This window comes from Corvus kubaryi, unplaced genomic scaffold, assembly GCF_017639235.1.
Source record: "Corvus kubaryi isolate FWS band 111438036 unplaced genomic scaffold, C.kubaryi_AGA036_p1.0 split1-37296, whole genome shotgun sequence".
Taxonomy (NCBI): Eukaryota; Metazoa; Chordata; class Aves; order Passeriformes; family Corvidae; genus Corvus; species Corvus kubaryi.
In genome coordinates, this window is record NW_024582075.1 from 1,915,752 (window position 1) to 1,938,961 (window position 23,210).

A 23,210-nucleotide genomic window follows, 5' to 3' on the forward strand; every position below is an offset into this window, starting at 1 on the left:
AAATGGAGCAATATGCACTCCTATGTCAGTGATATTTATATTTCTACATATTTTGGAAATCATTGTTTCCATGAAGTTGGGGTGGGAAGGGTATGCTACAACCCTTGAGATCTTTCTGAGGGCTGTTGCCTCCAGCTGAGTCCCTGCATGCTCTGGTCTCACCATCCACCCTCACAGCCCAATGCTGCCTTGACTCCACGAGTGGTAAGACTTGTCATTTCTCAAATCTCACGTTAAATTCAGAGCTCAGCAGCAGTCACCTACTAGCAGAGACAGCTCTTAATTTGCCAGATCCTCATTTGACTTCCTTAAAAGATGATGTGGAAAACATACTCTAGGCTTATGGCTTCAGGAGTTCTCACACAATGGTATTTCTCAGTAAGACACAATGTACATTTAGTATTGGTACTTTTTTATTGCTTATAAACATTCAGCTCATCAGGCATATTCACTGCTTTTTGGGAAAAAATTCCAAAAACCAAAAAATATACAAGTGTAGAGCTGACAATGAAATACCAGAAAACTGTTCTGGATGAAATTTCTGACAGATTTAAAATCATCAAGACATTAAGTCCAAGTTTCAGAATGACACAAGGACTGTGACATGTGAATCCCACCAAAAGGCAGAGCTAAATTTTTAATGCCAAGCAAAGGCTTAATTTCCTTAAAATATCGTTTTGCTCTTGAAGTGACTGTAGTGAATCTCAATGACCAAATGAGGGTGAGGTAGCCAAAAAGTACTTAACATGTCTGAGAAAAGGGTGTATTCCAAGAAGAGGAAGAGGGGACACAAAGATGAGATTGTATGACATCCATAATCCTGCAATTATCAAACCACTTTTCAGTGGACTAGCACTTGGTGCGACTTAGAACAGCCTCAGGGGCTTGCAGTATATGCTGCCAGCCAGTAGCTCCTAGGAACCAGTCTAGCAATCACAAACCAGTGCCCCTGTTCTTCTGTCCTCAGGCCACATGCCTTCTCCCAGCCAAAAGGAGGAGAGAGGGCACTGATCCAGCTCCAACAGCACCTCTCCTTATGCTGGAGACACTAAGAACAGATCTGCAGGGTTTACACAGCTTTGTTCTGTAGAACTGAACCTTTGACTTCTGAAGATATCTATCTTCAGACTATACAATCCTCATTCCAAAGATGAAAGGGCTGCTGAGGTAACATTGATTGTTTTGGAAATTATTTTCACCAAAGAATGCTTGTACTTCTCCAGTCTGAATTAACAGCCCGCCAGGGCTGGAGCCAGGAGTATTTCTCTAATAACAGAACAATGATATTACTTCTTGTTTCACTTACTCCACAAATCACACAGCTTGATAGCTTGGAAAAGAAAAGTTGTTGGTACCCATATTTCATTTTAGTATGTATGAAAGCATTCACTTCCTCAGATTTGTAAGTACAATAGTAAGTGTGAATGCTCTGAGAAAAGTCACTTCAATCACATAATACATAACAGACAACTCTAGGCCTCAAGCCCAAACACGAGGTGCAGTTTCTTTCCTATCAGGAAGCTTAGATTGCTAGTTCACAACTTGTACTGGATTTTGTCATACCTTTTGAATAACCTCACCACTTAATAAAATGCTTCAGAGTAAGTAAAATAATAATAATTGCTCTCTGCTGTACCTTGTAAAAGGGAGTATTACTTCCTTCATGTGTTTAGCCTATTCGTATACCGTATGTTTTGGCACTAATTCCTCTACATAATGTAACAGTATTTTTCAAAATAGCACCTTCAAACACCTTCCCCATGGCTTTCTGGTATAATACCTACCCTTCGTGCCAGCACTGGCACTCTGTTATGGCCACATTTGGTACACTGGGCAGAGTGGTATTTTATGCCAGCCATCTGGCACATCATGCTTGTTTTGTCTTGACATTAAAATGTTCTCTTTTACCAACTTCGTGGCCAAGATGTGCTTCTCTGACTTACAAATTTTTTGGCATGATCAGTTTACTGAGCTGAAGATAAATCACATGGTCAGTATCATTCTTAAGCAAGAAGAGGGCACTTCTGGGCGTTTTTAAAAAAAGCCTGTGTCTGCTTCTACCACGTGACTGGATCTTTTTATATGGGATGGTTTCAATTGTAGCAGTCAAGGGCTTCATGAGATGCAGTTACACAAGAACGTGAGCAAAAAAAAACCTGAAAAACCCAAAGAAAAATGAAAAAGCTTAAAGGAGCTACTTGGTTCTCCGATTAGTCAAGTTCAGCTATGGGTCCTTACACTAACCAGAGATTCTTTGAAAGAGGAAAACCAAAATTTTCAAAGAACTAATTTTCTGTATTTGACTTCATACTTTAGTAGCAACTGCTGATTTTTACTCTGGAGACTTTTAGAGAGCACATGATATCATTACACAACACAGTTTTGATGACCATGTCTTTCCAGATGAATTTTATTCTCTTATGGTCTGTCTGAAAGGTACGGGTGCCTGTGTGTGTATTCATGTGTGTGTGCACATGCACACACACACACACGTATTTTATTGAGCTTAGGATAAATGTGTGTGAGTCTGTGTCTGTGTGACTAGGCATGCATTTGTATGCATGTGTGTTACATCCACTTCACTTTCCCCGTTTTGGTTTACAGGACCTCTGGTGGATGATCAGTCCGTCTGGAAGAAAAGTACGCCCACAAATATCACATGGAACTAGCTGGGCTTGGGCACTGGTCCAGGCAGCCTCATTTAAAGCATGAAGATCATAGAAACCTTTGGCTGGAAAATTAGAAAAAGAGAGTATCAGCTTTCATTCTGGAGACCCACATTCAACTCTTTATGGAAAATATTTTCAGGAAATACCTGTTGACTGAGCCTTTCAGTTTAACCAAACCATATTGCTTTTGCATATGAAAAAGAAAAGAAAGAAGCAAAAGAGTAAAAAATATATTAAAAAGACTCTGTTTTTTGTCCCAGGGGTTGAATTAAATTAACTTCAAACTGAATCATTTTGTATTGTATGAGAGTACAGAGAAAACATCATGCTGTGTGTTATGATCTGCATTCTCAGCTAATTATTAACATCTTTGCATACATACTATTACCAGCAAATTCACTTTTTGGCTTTATTTCAAGCTCTGTTTAACGAGCATGTGTTATCTGACCATGGCAATGGGTGGGAGCATATCGTACTTGAGAATATGCTCTTTGTACTGCTCTGGACAAGGGGCCCAATTTTCTTCCTGTTGGAGTCTATGCAAGTTATACTAAAAAGTGGAGTAAATCTTAGACAAGCCTAAAACCTTACGGACAAAACCTACAGTACCTTTAAGCCACAGCTTCCTGTGAGGTCACTGCACTAATGAATCCATTGTCATCTAAGCACTAATCCAGCCTAACCCTCAGTTATTTTCCAGTGCAGGAAGAATGGCTGCTCTGAAAACTCAGGAGCATTCTTCAAACACCCAGATGTATTTTCAAGATTTAATTTGGGTCAAAAAAACCAAAACTTGTTTACTTTCATCTTGAAATGGACTTTCCTTCTGAAATGGATTTTCACACAGTGTTGTTTCAAACTGATTTGCAAAAAAGGCCAGGCAGGTTGCTTAATACCTGGAATTAGATCGTAAGGGTTTTCATTTGAAGTGCATGCAGAAAAAAATCCCCATGGCTCAAATTGAAAATGTATTTGCTTCACCCTTCTTATTTGGTGTGACAATATAGAAAAAGATTGGGGTTTTTTTCTTTGAACTGTTAGCAGAGGACACTTTTTAAAAGAAAAGGATTTGTGCATTTAAAAATATTCCATGGTTTCTGTCATTGGCACATGATAGAGCTCTTCATTAAAGGCCCATACAATTTTAATATGATTCATATCCAATGGTTCACATAACCACAATAAGCCTTAGATCTCTTAATATGCCTGTTCCTAATGTTCTTTTTGTTAGAAGAGCTACCAAGTAGTGTTTCTTTTCTTGGCTGAGACAAGTATCCCCTTTGCTTGCAGGAAATGAATGTGTATTTTCTGTACTTTGGAAAGTTTATGGAATATTAAAAAAAAAAAAAAAGGAGAGGGAGAAAGAGAGATGACTTTCTCCTTGCAGGCATGTGTTAGGCATTCCACAAACAAAACACTGTGTAATGAGGGCAGTGGTTGTCTTCCTGTGACACTTGAGTTTTCAGAAAAAGATTTATGTAAGTTATAAAAAGTTTTATGTAAGCAGTTAATATTTCTGAGCTTTTTTTGAACATTGTCTATTTCATTCAACAACAGGGGTAATCCCTCCCCCCTGTGCTGAGAAACTGTGAGACAAGCAGTACATGCATGTGGTCTCAAGGTCAGTTACAGCATTTACCACAGGATCAAGGGTAAGTATTACAGAAAAAGAACAACACTGAGATTATTTTCTCAAGGCCAGGAGTATGAGGCAGCTGCAGGGGGAACAACAATTTTAGCTCAAGCTACAGAACCGATCAGGCTTGCATCAGCAGGCATCTAGGGACAGATGCTGGAAGCAGGTCAGTATCCCCATAGGAACTGTGGGCACACAACACCTCACAGGAGATGTGAGGCGCCTGATATGACTCATTGGGTAGATGAGACAATTTTCTGATTCATATCTGGGAGCCTTCTGCTAGATTGTTTTCTCAAAGAGTGGCTGTCTTTCTCCTTCCACTCCTTCAAAATAAGAATAGTGTATTTCAAAATAACCTGATTTGTCCTTTTGCATCCTCTTCTTTCACATGGAATTCTCATTTTCCCCATCTGTTTTACCATACAATGTGTATTAATTAAAAAGTGCTTAACATCTAAAAAAGCAAATACAATGAAGATGTCTTTTGAACCCATCTTTTACTGCAGATTCAACTATGCCACTTGGCATCTATTAACCAAGTTCCAATTTGATATTATTTGAACTTTGATTATTATTTTGAACATCTGGTTAGTGTTCTCAGTGATCCTGCTCTCTCCTACATGTCTTCTGAGGATATATTTCTTTGTACTGCTGTAAACTGATATAGTTTATGACTCTTTCACAAGTGAGTTGTAGGAGACTTTGTCTACTTTTCCAGACATTAGGGGAAGCTGAAGGAAATTGTGGGGAATATAAAAAAAAAGTCTGTGTGAATTAAATGCCTGTGAGGAAGTGGTCCAAACTTGGCCCAAAGTAGCTCAGACCAGCTGGCAGAGCCAGGAAAAGCATCCAGCAGGAAAGGTGAAATAACTTTATGTGAGAATAGGGAAGTCCTGGGAACAGCTTCCAGGTGAAGCATGGATAGGAATTCCTTTTCATCCTACAGTTAACATACAACCCTGGGATACATATGGCAGCCCATCTCTGTGGGTGCTGGGAATCATCAGTGTTTATTGATCTGAAGAAGTGGAATCTTAGAACCCACAGCACAAACATGTAAAACTGGCACAAAGAAAGTGTTTACTTTATACTACATATATTTTTTTCTCCACTGTGTTTATATTACACTGTCTCACAATGAAAGCTTCTCAGACTTGTAAATAAAAAGGGATCAATAACATCTATGGGATGTTGACCATAGAAGAATCTGGCTGAAGTATCTCCACCTATGTTGCCTGAGGGTATTTTATTTTAATGATTCTGCGTCATGTCTGCACGTTATTTTTGGATGTTTTTGCTTGTTTTAAGACATGCCTGTCTACAGTGTTAGAAGGAGTCAAAAGGTAGTGACGTATTTGTGAAGTGGATTGCTAATCTATTTGTGTTTTGATTCAGGACATACTGACACATAGAGGGGACTGTCCCAGAAGGCATGTTCCAAAGATAATGACCACTCTTACTTCTATGGATGGATGCTTCACAGAAGGAAAGCTTAAAACAACCTCTTGAAAGTAAACTGGAGAATAAAGTACTTGTAAACTGTTTACCTATTGCTTTAAAATATGTTTTGTTTTTTTTTATTCCTCCCACTTTTTTGCTCATCCCTCTTAATTTGGTCTGTAGCTTACCTTGCACGGTTCTGACTTCAGGCTTTTTGGGCTCTGGCCTTCTCAAGTGCTTGGGGAGGTTGTCATTCTCCTGGTACCATTTTTTCAGGCATTGTGGCTCATGTATACTAATAGATTTTGTTCCATACTCACGGCCACATATGTAGCAAATCACTGTTGGTGGCTGTCTTTTCACTTTTGCCTGCAAATAACAATGGTGAAGAAGAAGAAATATTGTTCTCAATATTAATTTTGAATCAGAACGACTTTGTATGAAAGCAGTCATGTAGATAAGGACCTTGATATCTGTGAAATCCTTGTAACTGTTTCTTTCAGTCTGGTTTTGCTTGGATTCAGTCCTGAAGCTTGTAAGAGATGTTGCCTCATTAACTGGGCACCTGGAACAGGCAGGTTTGTTCTACAGATGATGAGCTGAAAGTTCATGTGTGTGACTAATCAATACTTAGCTGTGTTAAGTTTCATCTCCTTTATTTTCATACCTTTGAATTCAAGAAAATGCTAAGTCTTCACATGCAGAAACAACTCCTCTGCTTCATTAGGTTGCAATGCAGCATCCACCTTAAATGGTTGAAGCCATTTTTTACTTTCCAAGCAGAAGTAAAATGGAAAACAGCAACAAAAGCTTCCTCAGCTGAACTATTGATGTCTCGTACAGTAACAGAAAGGCTCCATCTTCCATCAGAACACAGCTCAAAGCGCTGTGTCCAGCCTTACTATCTCTTTTAAGGTGGAGAGTGAGGGCAGCTGTCCCAAGAGGTGATGGTGGCTCCTTACCCCACTTTTGCCACAGGTCAGTTAGCTGGTGGAATTCTTGGCCTTCAAAGACTAAAACCAATCCAAGATATTTCAGGATGAGGGGCAAAATAGGAACTACTGTTTGTTTTTCCCAAAGGCCTTAGTGTGAACTTTGCCAGTGACTGCAGCAAGGGCAGAACTGGACTCTACGCAACTAATTGTTTCCACACTGAAGATCTACTTTGTTCTCAGACAAAACCAGCTCAACAACGGAAGAAAAAGATTCCTCAACCCCAAACCTCACAAATACATAATCTAAGGCTGAAAAATGTATAATTACTGTGGTATTGCAGACTATGGACTTGGCTGTGTCCTCAGGCGAGTCTTGGGATAGGCGTGGTGTCAGTACCAGCCGTGCTCCAGGAAGTAGGACAAAAACATGCTGTAGAGAAGCACTTTGAGGCACACAGATGGGTCTCACAACTGCCAGCACTTCCTACACTTCTGACTGCAGAATACCAGTAAGAGATGAGCTATTCCCTGCCCTCCTCAAGTTAGACAGACAGCCACGCCAGACCAAATACGGGAAACCTTTCTCACTCAAACAAGAGTGGTGGGGGTTTCATTTTTTCCTCTGCTGCTGTGTAAGACAAAGCATAACCTGTTCCAGTATTTATGACTCTTTCTGTCAGCCCATCAATGTGTTCAAGAAATTCTGGGCAGCTCTTCTCACATTTATGCTACAGTCTGAAAATGTCATTAGTGAACAATCTGCATAAGATGGCCTTCCTGTATCACACATGTAATCTCACTTACATGAAAGAAATACTACTCCATAAAGTGTAGTTTTGCTGGGAAAAGGTGGACTTTGGAAAATTCTCACAGTGTCTTGAAATATAACATCCAAAGACAGTCTCTCCAAGGACATTTTCATCCTCTTGACTTTCAAATGGAATTTCCTTGCTATCTTTGATAACACAGTATTTTATATAAGCATATTTTCTAATAGATATAAAAATATAGCCTTCTCATATTTTTAGATGAATACAGCAACAGCTGTTTTAAGAACACCTTATAATTTTTCATTATCAAATTTCACCTACTTTTTTACTTCAAGTGGTGAGCTAGAACTTGTCTGATTTTGAAGTAAGACTCTGGGTCCAGATACAAAGTCTTCTGAAAACACTTTATGTTTATGTGTGGGTTCTGGAGACCTTTAGATAAGGAGACTATAATCTAAACTCCTGAGGTCAAAGAACTCTTTTCAGTATGCATGCCTGCTGTGCATATGGTTATACTATTTTAGAAATGGTTTCTTAAAAAAATGCTAGGTGTAAAATCACTGGGAACACACTTTCCCCACTAGTTTTCATTAGCTAGGTTCCTGCCATTAATTTAAATGGTTACTTATTGGCTGAAAACTAGGAAAGAGCAATTTGATTTACATTCGGTTTGTAGGGACTCTTTATTTACTAACAGAATAGGAAAAAGGAATCCTAGTACAAATGCAGAAATCTTTTCAATTAGGAATGTCTGTCTTTTGTAATTTCCACAATTAAAAATGGTACAGAAACAACAGCAGAAAGCAGAATTAATTAAAAGGAATCAGATCACTCTTAGGATAGAGTTATTTTTATTCCAGAAAAATACTGAGATTGACCCATCACCACACATACAATTATATACACCAATTATTCTCTGCACACATGTTTAAAACCTGAAAGAGATTAGCCTAACAACTGGTAGTAACAGATTTTTCTTTTTTTAACTGTGGAATCCAAGATACGATAAGCTTTACTTGGAATTTCTACAGCTGATGATATTTACCCTTCATTTCTTTTTATTTTCAGTGTGCCTATCCAAAATATCACATCTGGAGGCCCGCAGTTTGAAACTAAACTATTTTTGGAAACACCAGAATTTTCCAACCCAAACTACTCACAGGCCAGTGGCTAGGCTGTCTGTTCACTGCTTTGTTTTTAACTTTCAAAAAGGGTTGTAGGGAAGGTCTGTTCCTGAGGATATGTGTTATTATAAAAATACCTACAAATACCTAACAGTGTAGTTAGGCTTTCCTCTGGTGTCTCAGTATTTTCTTTTTTACTCCAAGACTGCTAAGTATGTCTGCGTGACTATGAATGAAGTTATTTAGCTCAGAGGGCTATGCAACTATGTATTTTCAATAGACCTGACATTACTTAAGGTTAGCCCCAGGCTGCTGTTATGGTGTTATATGAGGTCAAATCCTTCCATACTGCACAAAGCTTTTTATTTCTTCTTAAGTACACACAATAAGACTGACTTCCAAACTCCCCTACATAAATATTTATCACCTAGGACTGCACACACCTCTGCCTTTTCTTATTTGTTTAATTATCCATGTATTTTAATGGGAAAAGGGGAGGCATCCTGCCCTAGGATGGAGCTCTTGTCATCAACCTGAACTGCCCAAGGATTAGAGGCTCAGGAAAAGATTGGTACAAGCACTTAGCAGCAGCATTCTATTGTATGAAAGCAGTCGTTTCCACACATTCTTCTCTGCCAAGTAAAACGCATTTTGCATAAGGATCAGGGACAAGGTATAGCATGGTTCTCATGACTATCTGAAGCTGCACTTCCCAGCCTACCAAATCTTTGAAACAGACACAACAGCCCTCACGATAGGAACTATTCATATGCCTGTGTAGGAAATTTCCTTGAACAGCAAGGTAATTCTGGAAGATGATGCACATAATTAAAAATACTATTCCACTGCAAGCACTGAAATATCCAATTTTGCTCCTGATGTGCTTTCTTTTTAAATTAAGTCAGTGTAATGAATATGGCATCTGTGTACAAGCAAAGGAAGGAAGCTCAGTCATTCCTAGTGATAATACTTTCATTCAAACCACCCCTTCACTGTCCATTATCATCGAACTTTCTATATTTGCAATTTACTTGCCAGTATTCTAGGAGGGTGTTCAAAACCAAAAAAATGATGAGCAGAAAAAGCTCATCATTGACTTCCCACCTTTCTTAGAATTATTCTGCATCTGATGGAGTCTTCCCTTTACCAAGATGCTACATGGCTTTATTCTAGAGTAAAATACAACATCAAGCTTGTTTCTATACAAATTTTCAAGATTAACACTGTGTTAAAATGCATCACAATTCAGCAAAGGAAGATCAGTGAAACCTTTTTAGGTAGTTGACCAGATAAGAGGAAAACAGCAGATGGCAGCAGCATCTAATAGGCTTTTAAGATCAGCGTTATCTGTTGTCAAAACCCTCAAAACTCATAAACACATAGGAAGTTATTGACGCTCACTTATATGCATCACACATTTTTGTCTATGAAACAATAGAGAACAGGCTCTGTTTTACTGCAAGTCTGAGTTTCAGTAGCTCCAGACACCACTTCCATTGTTTGGAGTATCACAGCAGAATCCAAAGCAGAATTTCTGAGCTGATGTGACCCTTGAGAGTCTCTAAGCAAAGGCTGTTGTTTTACACAGCCAGACATGATTAATATTTCAGATTAATCTCAGATTATATTATATTATTATATAATTATCTCAGATATTTCATTGATTCTGAGAGTGAGGACAGGCACTGGAAGAGATAGCTTACAGAGGCTGTTCAATCTCCACCTCTAAAGGTGCAGAACTGAGAAAGAATTTGTCAGTAATGATACTGGCCTAGCTGATGCCACATGCTAAATGGAAGAGAACTCCAGGGCATACAGGCAGAGGCATATAGGGAGAAGTGCTTGCAGTTGTAAAGTTAAAATGCCCTTTAATGTGGTGTACCACTAAATCAGTCAGAACTTTATTTTGAAAATGAGGAAAATCCAGCTTTTTAATTTAGGGCATCTTTCATTGCATAGATTTATTTGACAGTAGCATTACTTCTCTTAAACACACTTATATAAGGGCTTGGTGGTTTTTTTTTTCAGTTATTCCTTTCCTCTGATGTTTTGTTGAATCAGGACTTTAAGCAAGTACTTAAATAATTCACTGTCACAGTGAGTATGTCTGTTAAATGAGACAGGGGCTTCCCCAAATGCTTTCCAAAGAGGACCAAAACAGTTACCATTTCACTCCACTGCTAGTGAAGCACTACTTTTTAACAGAATTAATAAGCAGCTGAGTAGCTGGTAAGATGAACAAAATTAAAACTATATGCTGGAAAAAGAGGAAGACTGTAGAGGAGACATAGACCTTGTCCCTGTTCATAGCTAATCTGCAGTTATTCCATAAGCTTAATGCTTTTCCACACCCTTCAATGTGTGGACCTTTCAAAATGTTCAACTGGAAATGAAGATCCTCTCACAGAGAATTTAAACCTATGGGAAAGTGGCTTCCTTTGACAACTTCTTATAATCTGCCTACAAGTCCTGAAGAACCCCCTTGGATCACAGGATATTTCTTTCAGTCTTCCCATCCCACCTCTGTGTCCAATGCATAACTCTGTACTAGAGAACAGCTCTAAAAATAATACAATAATAGACCTCAGAGAGGTAAAATCCATCATCCCTTCCTAAAAGTCATTGTTAATAATAAAGTCCCTCAATTACAAACTGCAATCTGTACAGCCTCATTAGTTCTGCTGCAACTGATGAACTGTAACTGCTTGGAAGTAAATGAGGAAACCTGTTGTTCACAGAGAAGGAAGAACAGATTTGAACAGATTTCATTTTGGCTCTGCAGAGCTCACAGAAGTAAAAAGTGGTAATAATGTTGTTGTTCAACAAGTCAGCAGATGTGAGTGAATTCACAAAGGGAGCAGATACGTTGTGCAAGAGGGTAACATTTTTTAGAGTCACTGTCAGTGCCAAACCACATTCTAAACTTTTTTTTTTTTTGATGGCATTATAACTATAGAAAATTCCCCTCACCCTCTCTTTTTTAACCTACAGAATAATGTGTAATGGATTAAACTCTCTGCTTCACACCCTTGCCTTTCATTGAACAACCACCTTTAGAGCAATTACAGTTCTTTGGTAAAGAGTACAATGTAGTGTAAACAGCATTACTTTTCCTACAGCTATAAATGCAGCTGTGCAGCACTTTCAACTGCCTGTGGATTATGTAAAATTTGCTGATAAAAGACCTGAGGAGTGAACCTTACTTTGCCAAAATCTATCAATTAGTGGCCTCATACAGCATAATAAAAAAAAGGTTCCTGATGTCTTTAGTCTCACGTGAGCTAGGGTAATGCTATTATCTTCATATTATTCAGCAGCTGGTAAACTAACATGTTACATACTTTGACTTCTAAAGCATCTTTAGAAATGCTCTGCATAGCATTCCATTCCTTTGCTGACTGAGAGAGCTAAATCCCATTTTCAAAACTAATGTAGGCAATCAGGATTCCAACCCGCATTTGAAAAAAAAAAAGCCATTTAATTTGGACACTGAACCTAAATTTAGACATCTATCTTACAAAACTCCTGGCCAAAAGACAGCTTGTGCAGAAACAAATGCAGAAAAAATACCCCATTTTCCAAAACTCCGTGTAGCTTTTGGATAATGTGAATCAGCTTCTTTATTCTTGGATTCTGAATCAAATTCAGTGGAAAAAAATGTGCAGTCTTATTTATTTTATTGTTGTTATACCCAGAGCTGCTGCCTTTGAACATGCAGTCCTCAGTAAACTCATGTTCCATGCCAAGGTTAAGAATAACAGTAAAATATGAAAATCATATTTGAAGTGCTGGATGCTTACAGGACAATGAAATGTTGCATTTTGTGTTAACTAACTAAGAATACCTAATATATCCTAAAATATATAACACCCAAACGTTGCCTAAGCTGGTCAATAGAATCTCCTAGGGAACTATATCAAGCAATGGTCCCTCTTGAGGATATAACTCTTAAAGATCAACAGAGAACCCAACTACTCTCATTCAAAAGGAAAATAAAAATAAATATGAAATATGAAGAAGTAATTTCCTTTATTCCCTTCCCAGTATTTCCCTTTTCTTTATCCTCTATTTAGCAGAGAAACATTTGCATGGAGCTAAAGGGTTCTTCTGAAAAAAAAGTGATTTTAAATTTGATGGGAAGCCAGTCTGCCCTGGAGTGCCAAGCATCAAGATGCATCCACACCCTTTCACACAGCACATGCTTAGCAATTTACCTGGTCTGATACACCTGGTGCAGCCCTCCTCATTCCTTGATGGGCCTTAGATGGATCACCACTTGCTGAGCCAGTTCCAGATCTCGGTCCATTACCAGATTTATGTGCGGTAGAGTCTGGTAGCCTCACACCTCGTTTGCTACCTCCTTTGCAACACCTTTCATGCACAGGGAGACGGTCAGGAAAAAAGGTTCGGCCACAGTTTCGACAGGGCACAAACTGGGCTTGAGCACTGTAATAAGCTGCCTCATTTTCATCTGCAAGTGTATAGGAACCACCAGCAGGGACCTCAGGTTTCCTGGGCTCTGGCCTTCTAAGGTGCCTTGGTAGCTGATTGTTCTCAATATGCCACTTCTTTAGGCACTTAGGTTCATGTATAGAAATAGACATTGATCCAAATTCTCTGCCACAGATATAGCACACCTTGAAGGGAGGTCTTCTGGGGAAGGGTGTTCGAGACATGTCTGAAGAATCTGGCGGCTGTGATACTATTGCAGTGCCTGGTCACCTTTTCTGGGATCCAGCTTCTAGATGTACTACTTTGGGAAAAATCCTGGGAAGATCTGGCGCATTAGATGGTGAAACCTGCTCTAAAGGGAAGGTGTTAGAGATACTATGGGCTTCTTCAGCACTTGATAGAATACTCCAAGTTTTGTTCACATTCTTTTCCTTGACATTTGTTTCCATGAAGGGTATAACATTTCAGGAAACTTCTCTCTCTCCTACACACAAAGGGCTTGAGAAAGTCTGTTATTAAGAATGATTCTGTATCTTCTTAATCCATTTTCATGAGCCAAAATATATTAGGGAGTTCAAAGCTGGAACACTGAACCTAATGGCTGTTACAGCAGATAAAGCAGGTTTCTGTGTGTTTTCCTTCTGTCTTTTGTTCTTACACAACCCTGAAACAAATGAAATTAGTACAAATTAATAAATGTGCTCTCTCTAGCTAAGGTTACCAACCATCAGTTTATCACAAGGAATAATTAAACTTACTAACCTGTTATATTTTTAAATAGCAGATAAATAACATCAAATATATTCTTACCCATAATTATCAGCTGAAAGTGTAAATATAAAATTCTGGTCCCAGAGGATGTAAAATCATGAAGGACATGACAAAAGATGGGTTTGCACAAACTGAAGCTGGAAATGCAAGTGCTCTGGAGTATAATCAATATGCTTTATTTTCATTTACTGATAGAACTGGTATTTCTGGCAGTCTTCAGTTTATAAGCTTTTTCTGTTGATACTTAAATATAATTTCCCTGTCTCCAGAGACATAAGACAAAGCCCCTTAGTGGAGAGATGTCAATGTCCAATCTACAAAGGGACAGTCAGAAAGGAAAGTGTTCCCAGTCTATTGGTTGAAGGACATTTTTAGGCCCCTCTACTCAGCACTTGTGGTGTCTCAAACTCTCTGACCAGTCTTGATTCTCCCAGTATAGGAGTGTTATTAATGAAATGGAGCAGGTTTATTAATAAGGCTTACTGAGGTGCTTTGGGAGCTGAAGCACACGCTGGATGAGAGAGTAAGGGCACTGCATTTATTTAGTCTCCAGATGGTACTAAATATGTTTCATTTTTTCATTGTCCAGTCTATCCCTTTGTGCTTTATCCCTTATATGTTTATTTCTTACAATATTTTGTGCTGGTCTGCCAAGGATCAGAAAATACAATTCAGACCATACACATGAACAGCAGAGGCTACTGTTTTAATTGCAAGGAAAAATAAAAAAAACCAAAAATGTGCTAGGTTTGTGTGCAAACCTAGCACATTGCATAGATAGGTAACTGCCAAGGACAATCTACTTTATCTGTAATAGAAGAAACATCTGGCTAAAGTCATCTCACTCTTACTAAATATTCCAGACTTTATCTCACCTTCCAAACTTGTAGGGGGTTCCTAACACACAAATATATCCACATTGGCTGTCTTTGTGTCTTGGTTCACTTCCTCTGCTGCAACCATCCAAACTGGATCTGCTTTTTACTGCTTTTTTGTCGTGTCACCATTGAAGATGCTGTTCCCACTTAACAGCCTTTTTTACCCTTATCTGTCCCACCTCTGAACCCACAGGCTGATTTTTACTATACCCAAAGGCAATGACATGGTTTTGTCATTACCTCTGAGATGACAAACTTAAACTTTGTCCGTGACATTCAGAAGCACTGAGCTCATTCTCGTCTCTTACAAATATTCTGGGGGATATCTTAAGTACAGGGGCAACAGTGAAAAAACAAGTTGTCATCAGGTTTATGTGAGTAGTCATCCTTTTGCCAGGCACACAAAAATGTTTAGATTGCTGCATTGACACTGCTTCCTTAAATACTCACAAAGCTGCATATTTCTGGGACACTTGGGATACTTTCTTATTTTAAAAAAAATTCTTGTGAAGCTCGTATTTATTTGTAGGTAAACTGGAAAATGTGAAGACCATCAGAGCCAATCTGTGATTTGTACTGGAACAAATCTCTGTGAGAAAGTATGTTGTAGTTAGCTGTTAAAAATAAAATTCTTGAGGGCCATTATACTTTGCGCATTCAAAATTAACACCTCGTCCAAAATTGTATTAGATAACTGCAGTCTGCTGAAAAATAGGGTAAAGTATGTGGCTGTAGTATCCTCTCATGTCTGAAGCTATCAGGTGTATCAGGTGCATATAATGTACACTGACAGTTACACAAAATTATAGCACTGGAATTTTTAGTTCAGATACCAAAATAATAGGCTCTGCAGTATGTGAAATTAAATGTGCAAACTAGTATTTAGGCTACTGTACTGCAAGGCTGTTTCAAAGACTGGGAGAGTTTCCAAGGAGAGTGGCCTGTTGTATGAATCCAAGTTGGGAAGTAGCCAAGCTCTTTAGGAGGATGAAGGGAATGGAGAGCCAGGGAAACATTAAAGGGTCATAATGGCAGGGGAGATAAGGGTTATTGGCGGGTCACAGGAAGGGAGCATCAGAAAGTTCAGTAACATTTCAGGGAACTTCTGAACTTCGCAAGGTCCTATTTATGTCCTATTTATTGATTTATGTCAGAATGAAACTTTCTCATACCTGAGAGGACTCTTAAAGCAGCAGTGAACACAGAACTGCCTGCCATATGAAGAATGTTAGGTGACTAAATCTGTTGCCATTAGGAATGAATCAGTCAATAAAAGATGCTATAAACAATCTATTAACAATATAACCTATTGTTGGATTTCCAAGCTTGCTATTGTAAATACTTCATAAGAGAATTATGCTTCCTTGTGGGGATTACACCATTTGGTCTACATTTATTCCTGCCAAGTTGACTGTTATTATTTGGAAACTTCCTATAAATTCAGTGTGAAATGAAAAGGCGTATGAGCAGTTCAAATCTTCTCTCAAGCTCAGTGGTAAAGATGTGGAAGTAAATCAGGACTGGGATTTAACAATTCAAAACATAAAACTTTCTTATGTTTTTCTTTTTAAAATGTTGCAACATATTTTAATAAAGTGGAAAGGTACAGTTGATCATTGTGTATAGCTATGGGAAAACATTTTTCTCCTCTGCAAGTTCCACTGAGGACAATATTTAAAAACAATTTCATGAACTGCAGCAACAGGTCACTTACAACTAGTGGAGAAGTTCAATTTAATTAAAAGCAAGTGAAATACTATGGCTAGTTTAGAACCAGGCTAAGAGCTTCAGTCTAACCAAAATAGAATAGAATGACGAGAGCACAAATAGCTCAGTACATCTATCATCTTCTTGTCCTGAAGTGGGAACTGGAACTCTTGCACACAGTTTTTAAGCTTGACCTAATCAATTGCAACAATAACATTATTGCAACAACAGCAACAATAGCATTATTAACCCTGCCAGAAATTGCAACAATAGCGTTATTAACAATGCTTCACTTGTGCTGCCTTCTCTTAGCTGCCGTGTGTGAGTCAACCTATAGAAGTGGAAACTTCTTCCCTGAAACAGCCTTCTTTACATCTTGTTTCATGTCAGTGCTAGAACTTGGAAGCAAAGTTGACACATACGTTTCCTATTTCCTGCATGCAGCCCATTTCTGAAGAGCGACCCTCTCTGTTTTTCATCTCTCTTGATTCTCTCATGTAAACAATTCCTCAAAAACCATTATAAGGTCATTTTATAAGCCTGGATTCCTTGACTGAATTGAACAAAACATACTTGTGTTAGCTGGGGGATTAAACTGGCTGTTTCCAATGAATCCTCAACACTACTGCTTTTCACTTAGCTAGAATTCCACACGGAGACCTCCCAGCTATAAAAAAACCCAGAGTTTACCTTATGGACGAACACATTGCATGAAGCCTCCTACTGCCAGGATATAACCATGCTTATTCAATGGACAAGATACAGAAACAGCTGTGAGAATCTGGGGAATATGTTTTTGTACAGTTTATGGATGCTGACTGGTATCACAGCCTTTCCATGTGTAGTTGTGTCAGGCTGTAAACTCTGTTTAATCTATATGGCTGGTTCAGTGTCACTGCTCTAATCTGCAAGCACAGAAAGATAAATCCTTGCACCAAATAAACACAGAGCTAAAACAAAGGTCACAGAGCTTTCAAGCTTACATGTCAAGAAAACCCCAAGAACCTCTTAGACATGTTTGACTCCATCTAAAAGCAGAGACAATTTCAAAAAAATTCCCCTTGGACGTGCCTGGCTTCATCTAAAAGCAGAGACAATTTTCAGGGAAGACCATAAACAAGCAAAATAAGTAGTGGGAACCAATTCCTTTGCTATTTTTAGAAAAAATGTTTGATAAAGCTGAGACGGATTTATATGGAATACTTGCTTCAGGTGACAGTGGCTTAAATCCAGGAGGCTCTTTTGAGAGGTCATCTATAACTGTAGAGTGCTTACACAATCAAGACTCCTGTAACAGAGTTATGGGAGTGTCTGCATGGGTTGATCTGCTTGAGGGAGAGGATGAAAGGCCACAGACACACATTAAATGAAGAGGAAAACATATGGCTCCAAAATGGTGGCAAATACAAAAGCCTGGCAGAAGCTCAGCAACAGATCAGGTTGTCAGTGCCAAAAAAAGAATAGACTAATTTTAGCTTGGAGAAAGGAACTGGTTAATTCATCATTTCAGATTCAAGAACTCTTGGCTGTGTGAACCCTCATTTATACAAAACCTCACTTCACTCTGAGTTTTCCCTTTCTTCAATACTACACTCAGTGTTGTATACTTATTCTGCCTGTTCACCCTGCAGTGCTTGGAGCCATAAGCTTTCTGTTTGTGACACCACGTTGTTATGTGGGTCCTTTAATAAGGGTGATTTATGTACATTGGATTAAATTCACAATTATTCTAAAAGAAAATATTTTACTTTTAATACCTAACTTCACTGTTATATAAATTGGAAATGTCTTGAATAGCTTTAAATGAGAAGCAACAAGCAAAATCTTCTTGTACTATAAGGGCACCCAGAGATCCTTGTTTTTCAGTCTGGGCTGGACTGTGTAAACAGACAAAGGAGAAAACTCAGTATAAGAGGACATAAGATATAGAAAGAGAGAGATGAAATAAGTGATCTGCCAAGAATAACACAGCAAGTCTGAAAAAGAAGGAAACTAAATTAAGATTTTCTAGCACCCCAATACTAAATTAGTCCGGTCACAGGATTTTCTAAGGCTGATCCCTAACTTTACTGTCAAGATAAAGGTAAGTCTTTTTTCTCCACTTTCCTGGGTTCTCATTACATTTACATGTAAAAGAGGCGTCAGAAAGGACCAAACTGACATCCTCTGTTGAGTCCCAGAAAACCTTGCTTCAGGCTCTTTCCAAATAAAATGTTTTCTATGAGGCTTCCCATTATTCTTTAAGGGAAAGCAAATGAAATTAAATCAACATCTTAAGCTTTATTTTTTCTTGTGCTAAATGTTTTGTATTGCTCAATTATAAATCATTTTAGAAATCCGTTAACACAAAAGTGCTCAAACATAAGCTGGACAAAAATATTGGACAATTTGTAGTATCTTACTGTTGGATCTGTTTTTCATTGAAAGATAAAAGAAAAAAACATTCTTATGTGTCCAACAATATTTTTAGCAAATTAACCACATATTAAAAACCTCACATTTTTCCAGCTCAGCACTACATTCTCTCCACAGTTTATGGCTGAAGGAGTCTCCCTTCGTTAGTCCTAGAGACTAATAATTTCCTTCAGTCATTTGAAAAGAATAATATATTATTTTATTGAACTTAAATAAATATCACTGAGACGTAGGAAATCCAAAGTTTACTAGTCAGGATGCTTCATCTTGTCACAGTGGAGCATGATCCTTGTTTTTATGCATCCTCCTCTCTCAAGAAACTACTTGCAAGCTCCAAACATACAAATATTGGCATATACCTCACTTCTGTCAGCTTCAAGACTTTGTTAGTCTGTAACAAGGTATCTAGTATCTAGTATCACAGTAGCCTGGCCTAAATGCCTTAGCAGTAATGCACCCTCAGAAGTGTGGAGCTTGCCCCAGCAGAGGATCAGGTGCACATACACCTTTTTCCCCATGTGACCTGCAGCCCATAGGGTGGTGGTTATGCCGTTGTTTAAAGTGGATGCAGCCAGACAGGAGGACAGGACAAAAACACTCAAAACCAAGTATGTCAAGTTAAAAAGCCATTGTTTGCAAACAGGCTAGAACCATCTGGGAATTTTCTAGTGAACATTTTTCCCACTGTTTAAAGTGTTGGTTAGACAAAACTGGAAGTCTCCTCAAAGACGTACGTACCTGTATGAATTGCACAAGAGAGAAATCGTGTGTGTCTCTGAGCCTGTGTCTGTGTGTGTGTGCAAAGGTCCATTACAATATAAGAGAAAGAAAATACATAACCCAGAGGTGTCTATACAATACTTATATAGAATTCCTTAAGGTGTTCTTTGTAATGAGACAATCAACCTAGTTAAAGCTTTTTGTAATTTTCCTCTGACCAATGAAATGACCATGTGATTCTTTGTATCTGATTATCTTCCTACCTAAAACTTTATGGGTCAATGAAAAAGTCCCTGACATGAACAGCAGCCAGTGTATACTTGGCATTTAAGAAGACCCTATACATAATTATGCAGTAATTACATTTATGTTACTTAATCAGCTCTATCCGATTTAATTTTATGACTGTGTTACCAGAGAAAGCTGTAGACTGGTTCTAGAAACCCAGTAATTCTTTCATGTTACTATGTCCTATGCCTAGACATATGAAATAATTCCTTTGATTTGACTGAAATCCTAACATTATATGAAGAAATTATGATTGCTACTAGTTAAAATACATGGGAAAAAATGAAACATTTTTACCGAAAAAAATGTAACTTTTCACACTTTTAAAATTCAAAAACTTTTAAAATTCAAAATCCAGTAACACCATTTTCTCACATCTCAAACATCCTTTCTGCTCTAGAAAGAATGTTCTTGGGTTTTGTATCTTACTTAGTGATGCTTTACAACTTAGCAAGGTAAAGATTACCTGTTTTACTCACCATTATTTAACACACTCATGTCATATTCTAAAGGAATAATATTACTTCCTCCATACTTTTTCTTGTGCAAAAATCAGCAGATATATTCCCTTTCTGGGTGACATTGGGGATATTTACAGATCACATTCTTAATCATCTTCAGTTACTAGTATGTATCTGTGAAATTTACCCTGCAAATCCTAGATGGCATATCAGATATGCACCAAATAATGAACAGATTGGGTACGTTAACCCCGCCCACAGCACGGAAGTATGAGAGCAAGTGGACATTGAAGCAAGTATGCTTACACAGCTCAAAGTCAGCTACCTGTACTTTCTTGCTCCAGTACCTTTGTTCAGCATTTCCATTCCTGGAACTCATATGTGCAGAACCAGTTTTTTTCTAGTGATTTTGATGATGACTATGCAATTATTTCAAGAAAGAAGCTCATCCTTAGGGAAAAAAAATAGGTGGATGGATAAATGCATATTCCGTTATGGGTCTGAAACAAAAAGAATAGAAGCCAAGAATGTCAGCTTGAACAAACTGACACAAGTCAGCGGAAATCTGAAGAAGGATGACACTGCACATGTGCTGAGAGCCTGTCACTGCAAGTGTAAAGTGATTCAGTGATGGAAAGACACTTTTCTCAATAAGCTGCAGTAACACTGTTACATTATACAGGATAAAGTAATCCAAAGGGGTAAATGTTCTTTTTTTTTACAGTGTAAATCAGTCTTAATAATCTTATAATACAGTGCATCTGCTAATAAATTATTCAATAACTAAGGTTTTTGGTACTTTTGTTATGAACAGGATACTCAGATAGATAATCTGATTACCATGGTACTAAACTCAGCAAGAAAGACCAGCTATTAAAATACGGAAATTAAACAGAGTTAGCAGAGAGCCACAATACCAAAAGACAAACCAAGGGAATCTAGAATAGCAGATGAAGTGGAAAATGTCTAGAAAAGCAAAACTCTGGATATTCCAATTATTTTGTGAAATGTTGGAAAACCTAACAAGACATTGTTAAATACTCATTATTGTATTTTGCACTAATAATACAGCACATCCTAATACTTTGCAGAACACTCATGATATAGTGACACAAAAAAAGGCTGCCCACTAAATCTGTCATACAAAGAAGCGTGTTAGGAGGGCTATCAAAACATTCACCATATCCAGGATTTTGAGAGCTCTTGTTCGTAAAAAATCTTAAAAGCAACATTTTTCTACATTAGTGTTTTTCTCCTCCAGATTAAATCAACAGTAATTTACAACTAGTGTGAGAGGACATGATGGATAAAGGTCATCAAGTTTCACCTGGTACCCCTGGGTCCTAGTGGTTCTGTAACTTGTCATGTTTAATGATCTTTTTCTCATCTTGTTTTTGAAGCATTGGTCCATATTGCCCTTTTTTCTGTCTTATAATTCTTTAGTGAATAGGATTAAATTCCATGTACCAACAGAAATACATATGGAATATAAGCCTGAAATATCCCCAGATAATGTGGCTTAAATGAAGAGCCATGTCTGAGCTCCTTACTGTGTAACCATAATTTCACCTGTTTATAAACCAGTGCATTCTGTTATAGACCAATATCTGATGGAGTTCAGTAGACAGAAAAGTAAATTTTAGTAAAATACATAAATTTGTAATGAAGGAAATGGTATTAGTTTGTAACTTAAGCAATCAGTTGCTTAAGCAGACAGTACCTTAAGAATAAATTTTGTAGTAAGCTTTAAGATAAACACTTGGACAGCAAAGTTTTCTGTTTCTGTTGTGCTTTCCAAACAAAACAAAGCAAAATAAAATGGCTTTTTAGTAAACCTTTCCATTATTGTTATGTATCACGTTTTCCAGGAACAGAATGGAAAGAGATAATTTCTGTTATACAGGACAATCAGTAATTATGTGCCTGGTAGGTAGGGCTGTCTTTTACAGCGAGTAACATTTCTAGCTTTCAATGTCCACATTGTTGGCCACGAGTGCTGCAGCTGTATTCTCCTGTCCCTTGAAAGACAGACATAAATGAACTCAGTCCACTCCCCTAGAAGAGTGGAGAACCAAGAAGTCAGAACATCTGGCCTGGAAAATGCTCATGCACCCTTTTTGCCAAGCCAGGCAAGCCTCTGCGGAAACAAATTCCAGAGAACAAATGCATTATCATCACAGTAAGCACTAAAACGCATGAATTTATTACCAGCTAGCTGGTCTAAGGGTAGAAAGTCACACAAATCTTTGTTGATTGATCTTTCTACTTATTTATAACTGGGCCCCTGACCTCTGCAGGAATCCGGCCATCTGGTACTCAGGGCAAGCACTGTTTTAGCTGGATGAGGACAGGACATGGGGCTGCATTATTTAAACCTTGACTGACTGAAGCTCAGGCCAAGCACGCTGTCAGTACCATCTTCACGGGGAAATCAGGTGCAAACTAGCAGAACTGGGTTATGAGCGCAGAGGATCCCGTGCCTGTTGGCCAGGCAGAAAAGTGGCTTGGACTTCCGGAGAGAAGGAAAAGCACGGTTCCGCCTCACCCAACCACTTCTCCATCGCCCTGTTCACAGGCTTATTCAGATCCAAGGCTCGTGAGACCAGCATCTAATTTTTCATGTCCTCCTAAACATCTGTTACCTCCGCTTGGATCAAAATTCCCTCATGTCCCCACGGGCTGGGTTTCTGCGCCGTTGCCCTGTGGCTCAGTGTGCCCGTTTCGGAGGGAAGGAGGGAAGGCACTCACGGGCCCCGCTCCCGCCGCTGCGGCCGCGCACCGCCGTTACCACGGCAACGCCGCACCGCATGCAAACCGCTGCCGCCGGTGCGGCCGCCGATTGGCCGGCGCGGCTGTCAGTCACAGCCACGAAAGCCCCGCCCCTGGCCCGCCGGGCGCTGTGGGGTGCGCGAGGAGCGCCTCGGATTTGGGGCAAAACTCG

The 23,210-nt window shown here is 38.7% G+C and overlaps 1 protein-coding gene across 1 annotated transcript; it reads right to left on the reverse strand.

Moving 5' to 3' along the window:
• Positions 1 to 2,380: 2,380 nt before the first annotated feature.
• On the reverse strand, positions 2,381 to 23,038 carry LOC121657472 (zinc finger protein 474-like). Its single transcript, XM_042013225.1, has 4 exons — positions 22,912 to 23,038; positions 12,792 to 13,693; positions 5,937 to 6,117; positions 2,381 to 2,731 (listed from the first exon to the last, which is right to left on the reverse strand). The coding sequence occupies exons 2-4, from the start codon at positions 13,251 to 13,253 to the stop codon at positions 2,580 to 2,582; spliced, it is 795 nt and encodes a 264-aa protein (XP_041869159.1). The 5' UTR covers positions 13,254 to 13,693; positions 22,912 to 23,038; the 3' UTR covers positions 2,381 to 2,579.
• Positions 23,039 to 23,210: the final 172 nt, after the last annotated feature.

Bases quoted from the DNA above. Each gene is read 5' to 3' on its own strand.
- LOC121657472 (XM_042013225.1), bottom strand. From the start codon at position 13,253: ATGTCTCGAACACCCTTCCCCAGAAGACCTCCCTTCAAGGTGTGCTAT. The intron at 6,118-12,791 runs GTAAATTGCTAA...TGTTATTTGCAG, and splicing joins CACCAGGTGTATCAGACCAG to GCAAAAGTGAAAAGACAGCC. The intron at 2,732-5,936 runs GTAAGCTACAGA...CTAATTTTCCAG, and splicing joins TGAAGTCAGAACCGTGCAAG to CCAAAGGTTTCTATGATCTT.